The sequence below is a fragment of the Mus caroli genome, chromosome 9, assembly GCF_900094665.2.
Source record: "Mus caroli chromosome 9, CAROLI_EIJ_v1.1, whole genome shotgun sequence".
Taxonomy (NCBI): Eukaryota; Metazoa; Chordata; class Mammalia; order Rodentia; family Muridae; genus Mus; species Mus caroli.
The window spans coordinates 41,217,460-41,225,625 of record NC_034578.1 but is presented as its reverse complement, the minus strand read 5'-3'; the positions used below and the strand labels follow the sequence as shown (position 1 = coordinate 41,225,625).

The window sequence follows — 8,166 nt, the reverse complement described above, 5'->3', positions numbered from 1 at the left end:
TGACTTCAGATGCACCAGAAGAGGACATCAGATCTCACTACAGGTGGCTGTGAGCCACCATGTGGTTGCTGGGATTTGAACTCAGGACTTTTGGTAGAACAGTCAGTGTTCTTACCCACTGAGCCATCTCACCAGCCCCCTGTTTTGGTTTTCTGTGTGCAAGTGTGGCTGCCTGTATGCCACAGGGCCATGTGGAAGTCAGAGGATTGCTTTAATAATTCTTGACTAGTCTTTCTTATTTCTGGTATGCTGCATACCTGGCCCACCAGTTTCCACCTCTAGGAGTGCAGGGATCACAAGTATGCACTATCACTTCCCACTTTTCCACATGGGGTTCAGGGCTCACACTCAGATGTCAGGCTAGCGCAACAAGCACGGTCATCTCTGTTGAGGTACCCAGCCTCCTCTTGCAGGTGTGTGTAGGCCAGGCTGGTGAGGAACAGTTGACCCTACTGCCTCAGCCTTCTCAGTAGCTGCGGTTACAGGCCTGTGTTTTCATTTTACTTTATGTGCGCTGGCGTTTTGTTTTCCTGCATGTGTGGCTGAGTGAGTGAGGATATTGGATTCTAGAGTTACACACAGGTGCCATGTGGGTACTAGAAATTGAACCCGGGTCCTTGAGAAGAACAGCCGATGCTCTTATCCTCAGCCATCTTTCCAGCCCATGTCTTGTGTTATTTTTGAGACCTTACTCTGCAGCCTGGGCTGACCTTGAGCTCAACTCAAAGCGATCTTTCTGCTTCTTCCTCCTAAGTGCTAGGATTGCAGAGACAAGCCATTGTGCCTGGATAGAATTGTCAATAGTAGAGATTATTACCAAGTGCTAAGTCTTTGGGAGTTTGTTCTGTTTGTTTGAGACAGTCTCAGGTAGCTGAAGCTAACCCTGGACTCCTTAATCCTCCTGAAGTGCTGGGATCACAGGCATTCACTACCATGCCCAGCTATAAGGTATTCTGTCTGTTCTCCCCATTACATTGTAAATTACCTATCTATCTATCTATCTATTGGTTTTTTCGAGACAGGGTTTCTCTGTGTAGCCCCGGCTGTCCTGGAACTCACTCTGTAGACCAAGTTGGCCTTGAACTCAGAAATCCGCCTGCCTCTGCCTCCCAAGTGCTGGGATTAAAGGTGTGTACCACCACTGCCTGGCCGTATAATATTTATTATGAAATGGTTTCTCATTCCACTTAGCCTTTACTATAATGTCCAGTGCCTTTCATGAATAACATAGACAGGTAGGCCCTGCCTTCTTCGACCTGATGTCCTTGAGACATACATTAAACATTTTAAATAGGCAGACTTGGGGCTATAGAGATGGCTTGGCAGTTAATAGTGCTTGCTGTGCTTGCAGAGGACCTGGGTTCAGTTCCCAGCACTCACACCAGGTGGCTCACAACTGCCTGTAACTCACTCCATCTCCAGGAATTTTGGCGTCGTCTTCTGACCTCCGCAAGCATCCACACTCTAGTCGTGCACACACACACATTCAGGCACATACATACATTTAAAATAAATATAGAAAACAAACAAGTCGATGGTTAGAGTGTTTGAGATAGTTGTAAATTCTGAGAAGATAATAAACAGAGAAAGAGAAGGCGACTAGAGAGATGGCTCAGTGATTAAGAGCATGTCCTATTCTTGTTGAGTTCATTTCCCAGCATTCATGTCAGGCACTCAACCACGTCTAACTCCACTGCAACTAATGCACAAAGAACTGAAAAAAGAAATCTTAAAAATAAAAGTGGCGGCCGGGCATGGTGGTGCACGCCTTTATTCCTAGCACTCGGGAGGCAGAGGCAGGCGGATTTCTGAGTTCAAGGCCAGCCTGGTCTACAAAGTGAGTTCCGGGACAGCCAGGGCTACACAGAGAAAACCTGTCTCGAAAAATCATAAATAAATAAATAAATAAATGTGGCAGGAAGGGGCTAGAAGATAAGGTTTAGTGGTTAGCTTGCAGGAGTCCTGAGTTCAATTCCCAGCAAACACATGGTGGCTCACAACTATCTTTAATGGGATCTGATGCCCTCTTCTGGTACGTGTGAAGACAAGTATAGTGTACTCATGCAACAAATAAATAATTCTTTAAAAAACAACAACAAAACTTCAATTCCAAGGGATTCAGCATCCTTCCCTGACCTCCTGTGGTACACATACATATATAGAAAAAGCACTCATATAAAATACATAAAATAAAAATAAAGCCAGGTATGAAAATCTTTTTAAAAATAATAACATAGGGAGAACAAAATGGTGTGTGTTTGTCTGGGGGTGGGGTGGGGTGTGAATGCCATGATACTGACGATTGAATGAAGGCTCTGAACCTTACTAATTAAACACCCTGCTACTAATTAGATCTGCATTTCCTTCCCCTTATTGCAAATGTCTGCCAGAGTTTGTGGGCAGGAAAGGCTCCTTTAAAGGATTTGGTGGCAGTTTGAAAACTGGAAGAGGGCACAGTTTATCCTCCTGGATGACTGGCACTTAGAAACCTTCGCTCCAGGTTGGCGCTTTTATACCTGTTTGACTCCCTTTGGGTGGGAAGAACAGGCAGGGTTTCTGTGACCTCCCAAGGGACCTTGTGCATCCTGCTTCCTTTCCTCTCTTCTGGCGCTTGTCCCTGCCCTCACTGTGCCACTGTTTCTGTCTCCTGCCTGTAGTCCAAAGATTTTCCAGAAGACGAAGTGCAGCATCTGTAACAGTGCCTTGGAGCTGCCCTCAGTCCACTTCCTGTGTGGCCACTCCTTCCACCAGCACTGCTTTGAGAGCTACTCAGAAAGTGATGCTGACTGCCCCACCTGCCTCCCTGAGAACCGCAAGGTGATGGATATGATCCGGGCCCAGGAACAGAAACGAGATCTCCACGATCAGTTCCAACATCAGGTGGGGATGAGCAGGTTAAAAAGGGTGGGGGACAGGGTGGTCTGGAGAGTGCTCAGTAGTTCAGAGAGCAGGAAGTGCTCTTGAGGACCTGAGATAATTTCCCAACACCAGAATCAGGAGGCTCACGATTGCCTGATCCAGCTCCATGGTATCTAATGCCCTCTTCTGGTCTCCATTGGTACATGCATGCACACAAACTCTCTCTCTCTCTCTCTCTCTCTCTCTCTCTCTCTCTCTCTCTCTCTCTCACCCACACACACACACACACACACACATACACACTACCTACCATCAGTGCCACAGGGTCCTCAGTGCCAGCGGATTTGTTCCCTTTTCAGTCAGCAAGTGAGCACTGTAGGTCTGATTCTTTGTCTCCTTGTAGCTCAAGTGCTCGAACGACAGCTTCTCTGTGATTGCGGACTACTTTGGCCGAGGGGTTTTCAACAAGTTGACTCTGCTGACCGACCCTCCTACAGCCAGACTGACCCCCAGCCTGGAGGCTGGACTGCAGCGGGACCTGCTGATGCACTCCAGGAGGGGAACTTAGTTAGGCAGCTCCTGGGAAAGCCTATATCCCTGGGCCTCTGAAGCACAGACGTAGGCCTGAGGAAGAGATGGTAGCAGACATGACCACAGTTCCAGAGCCTCAGGACTCAAGAAGGGACTCTGCTTTTCCTGCGTCCTCCTTTTGCCAGCCTGCTGTCCCTCCTGCTGACCAGCAGTATAGATTCTTCCACACCAGTGAGGAAGGCCACCTCAGCAACCTCTCTGGACAATAGCTGCTTTATTCTCTACTCAAGGGCACCAGGCCGTGCTTGGGTCCTTGCTCCCAGAGCCTATAAATAAAAGTATAACAACAGTATAAGGACTGAAAAAGACTTTATGGAGACTTTCCAGGTGTTTTCTTTTTTTGTTTTTGAGACAGGATGTCATTGTGTATCCTCGGCTGGCTTATACCTTATTATGTAGACCAGGCTGGCCTCAAACTCACAAAGATTCTCCTGCTCCTGTCTCCCGAGTCTGGGATTAAAGGCGTGTGTCATCACATTTCGCCCTCAGGTGACAAATATCTAAGAACGTCCTGAGTTCTAGTTCCTTGCCTGTGGTCTTCCTGTCTGGTTGGCTCCACAACACTCCAGTAGTGGGTGTGGCCTGTGACCTCTGGGAAAGTTAAGAAGTTCATTGTGTTGATACATAGGGCAAATATACTAAGCTATACACTAGTTGCCTTCTGGAGAGCCTCTTCAAAAGGCCCTCTGAAGTTGGGTGTGGTGGCATAATACTGCTAAACAAGAAACTGAGGCAGGAAGATCACAAATTAGGAGCAGCCTTCATTACAGAGCCAAGGACAGGCTGGGCTATGTTTGGACTACTTCGTTAAGACCTTACCTCAAAACAAAATAGGACTGAACTGTGAGTGCATCCTGGAGCAAGACATGCCAACCAGCTCTTGCTGCAGCTCTTGGCCCTCCTCCTGTACCTGTGAGCCAGCACTTCTGAGAGAGACAGGAGAGTCCGAGGCTTAAAGTAAATCTAGGTACCTAGTTCTCCCTGGGCTGCTGAGCACCTGTGAGGTGACTCAGCAGGTCGATTACTTCCAGCCTTGTGACCAGAGTTTCATGGCTTAGGGCCACATGATGAAAGGTCTCCCTCCAGTTGGCTTCTTACCTACATACACACGTAGACACATGCACACATAATAATATGTTTTAAAACACACAAACAGGAGCTGGTGAGATGGCTCAGTGGGTAAGAGCACCCGACTGCTCTTCCGAAGGTCCAGAGTTCAAATCCCAGCAACCACATGGTGGCTCACAACCATCCGCAACGAGATCTGGCGCCCTCTTCTGGAGTGTCTGAAGACAGCTACAGTGTACTTACATATAATAAATAAATAAATCTAAAAAAAAAAACACACAAACAGAAGGCAGATAGCCTTGGACCTAGTCAGGATAGGTTGGTATCTTGCTGTCTTCAGTGTCGGATAAGCAAGAGAAAAGGTCTTTTGTGTAAACATTTCCCCCTTTGAAGTTGTCAGGTTAAAGGTTATGTTACTATGCTTATGTCAGTAAATTGTGCTCCCATGAGATTGTTTAAGGAAAGTAACATGAGCCAGGCATGGTGGTGCATTTAGTACTGAGGAGGCAGAGGCAGGCAGATCTCTGAGTTCCAGGCCAACTGGGGCCACACAGTGTGTCCCTGTCACAGTTAAAAAAAAATCATGGGCTCTGAGTTAAGCAGCTTTGTTTTCTGGGTTTGGTGAATTCCCTTTGTATTGTTTAGAAAGCCTTTGGATGTAGCCCTGCCTAGCCTTGAACTTGTGACACTTGTCTTTAGTCTGTTTCCTAAGGGCTGGGCTTACAGGTGGCCACTCTGATGGCAGTTATGATAGACTGGATCAGACCGCTGAGACTGAGTCCTGGCTGTATTATTGGATTTCGAGCTCCTTTACGTTCATTTGGTATGTGTGTGAATGTGGAGGTAGGGTGGGCAGGTCAGAGGTCAGCTCTCGGAGTGGATTCTCTCCCATCTTTACCATGGATTAGAATGGGTCAGACTCAGGCCACTATGACTGCACGGGTAAGTGCTTTGCTCACTGAGCCATCTTGCAGCTCCAGGGCCATTCTTTTTCATTTTGACATGGGGGTCTTTTGTTGTCTAGGCAGGTCTTGAACTCCTGGGCTCAAGGTGTCTTCATCTTGTCTCAGCCTCCCCAGTAGCTGGGATCATATGAGTGTACCACTCCTTCCAACCACTTAGGTCGACTCCTACTTTCTCAGAACCTCAGTTTTCCCATCTGGATATTACTTTGAATAGCAATTTTGACTTAAGAAACAAATGGCCTCTGTACAATGCTTGATTCATTGCTATTAATCAAAGTAGTGGAAAGAACAGTGTGTTTCTTGGAGCTAACCCAAGACCTTAGGCATGTGATACAAGGACTGTGCATACCAGTCCAGCATGTCTGTGTGCTAGGGTTCTTTTTGCTTTTGAGACAGGGTCTTGCTACGTAGCATAGTATAGAATTAAGAATCCTTTTGCCTCAGTCTCCCCACACCTGGCAAGCACTTTGGAGGCTGGGCATAGAGCTCAGTGGTGCAATGTATGCCTAGGACATGTGAAGCCTGAATCTGTCCCTCACGGTGTTGGCACTCCCACTCATCTCCAGGGTTGTACACCCCACACATTCCCTTGTCTCCAGGGTTGCATGCCCCACACACTTGTCTCTAGGATTGCACACCCCACACACTCCCTTGTCTCCAGGGTTGCACACCCCACACACACCTTTTGTGAGGCAGGGTCTCACTATGTAGTCTGGTCACACATTTGCAGAGATTTGCCTCTGCATCCGGAGTGCTGAGAATCAAGGTGTGTACCATCTGGCTACCTGGACTTTCCTGGGGTGGGAGAGGGAAATAGGGTCTCTCATAGCCCAGACTAGCTTTAAATCTACTGTGTGGTTGATGCTGGCCTTGAGATCCTCCAACTCTTTTTTTTTTTTAATTTATTTATTTATTATATGTAAGTACACTGTAGCTGTCCTCAGACACTCCAGAAGAGGGCGCCAGATCTCGTTACGGATGGTTGTGAGCCACCATGTGGTTGCTGGGATTTGAACTCTAGACCTTTGGAAGAGCAGTCAGGTGCTCTTACCCACTGAGCCATCTCACCAGCCCGAGATCCTCCAACTCTTAAGTGCTGGGATTAAAGAAATACCATCATGCCCGGCTTTTCACATTTTTTTGTAAGTTATATTTTTATTTTATGCATGTGTAGGTGCCTGCCTGTATGCATGTGCACCTCATGCATGCTTGGTGCTCAGGGAGATTAGGAAAGGCTGTCAGAACTAGAACTGCTGGAAACCAAACCCAGGTCCTCTGTAAGAGCAGCAAATGCTCTTAACCACTGAGCCACCTCTCCAGACCTTGACAGGACCTTTTATCTCTTTGGAAATTAAAGCATGGTGGTACATGTTCTAATGCTAGTTCAAGGTCATTCTGGGCTACATAACAAGTTTGAGGCTAGGCTACATGAGACCCTGTCTCAAACAAACAAACAAGAAATACTCTCTTCAATGGGGGGCTAAGGTAAGAAAATGGAAAACTTCAAGGCCAGCCTGGGCTCATAACAGCACAAATCTTGCCTTGTTAAAATAAAACAAATCAACAAGAAGAAAAAACAACTGTTACACTAATTGCTTATGCCAGCGCTGGAGAGGTGAGTCTGTAAAATTCTGAGGAGCCTTCTGAAGTTCTTTTTTTTTTTTTTTTTAACTTTATCTGTATTTATTTTATGCTGAATTTATTCCCGGGCCATGAGTTTTTGTTTCTTCAGTTTCTTCTGGGATATCTTTTTCTTCTGTGCAACCTCCTCTTCTGGCTTTGGAACGACCTGTTCCTTCTCAGTGAGGATCATCTCAATGTGGCAGGGGGAGCTCATGTATGGGTTAATCCGGCCATGAGCTCTGTAGGTTCGTCGGCGCATCTTAGGTGCCTTGTTCACCTGGATGTGTTCAATGACTAGAGAATCTACGTCTAAACCCTTAAGTTCAGCGTTACTCTCAGCATTTTTAAGCATGTGCAGCAAAAATTCAGCACTCTTTTTTGGCCACCGACCCTGTGTCCAGCCCCACTGTTTGGCCTGGGCGCACCTACCGACTCCACCATTATACCGCCGGAATGGCACACACTGCTTCTTTAAAGTGACATCCTTCAGATACTTGGTGGCTTTGCGGATATGCATACCCTTGATGGCCTGGGCGGTTTCCCGGGTGTTCTTATAGTGAACACGAAGGTTTGACCCTCTTGATTTGCATGATTTTGTGGGGTTTTCTGGGTCAAGAGAGTAGCGAACCATCTTGGCAGGTGACCTCTGGCCGCTTACAGGAAGAGCCCTTCTGAAGTTCTTTATGGACGATGAGAGCACCCTAGCAGGCAGGCATGGAAATTTGTTCAAATGGTCTGGGACATAATGGAGGGCAAGAGCTAACTCAGTCAGGTTATCCTAGGACCTCCGTATGCACCAACACTACACTGAATAAATGCAATATAAAATAGCCAGGTGAGGGGGTGGCTTTAAATCCCAGCACTTGGGAGGCAGGGGCAGGCTGATCTATTATCTATGTAAATTCAAGGCTAGCCTGTTCTACAGTGCTAGTTCTAAAACAGCCAGGGGCTACACAGATCCAGTCTCAACACCCCCCCCCCAAAAAAAAAAAGTAAATAGCTGGAAAGCTCAGTGGTTAAGAGCACTGACTGCTCTTTCAGAGGTCCTGAGTTCAATTCC

General features: G+C 46.9%; 1 protein-coding gene and 1 pseudogene across 3 annotated transcripts in view; one reads left to right on the top strand and one right to left on the bottom strand.

The window, feature by feature from the left end:
* The window catches only part of Vps11 (VPS11 core subunit of CORVET and HOPS complexes), a 15,402-nt gene extending 11,646 nt beyond the window's left edge, over nt 1–3,756 (top strand). For all 3 annotated transcript variants that reach the window (XM_029481759.1, XM_021172148.1, XM_029481758.1), the window contains 2 exons: nt 2,658–2,880; nt 3,263–3,756. In XM_029481759.1, the coding sequence (XP_029337619.1) occupies nt 2,658–2,880; nt 3,263–3,427 (388 nt within the window). In that variant the 3' untranslated portion in view covers nt 3,428–3,756. The remainder of the gene's footprint in view (nt 1–2,657; nt 2,881–3,262) is intronic.
* Nucleotides 3,757–7,182: 3,426 nt separating this feature from the next.
* Nucleotides 7,183–7,767, bottom strand: LOC110301947 (annotated as a pseudogene).
* Nucleotides 7,768–8,166: the final 399 nt, after the last annotated feature.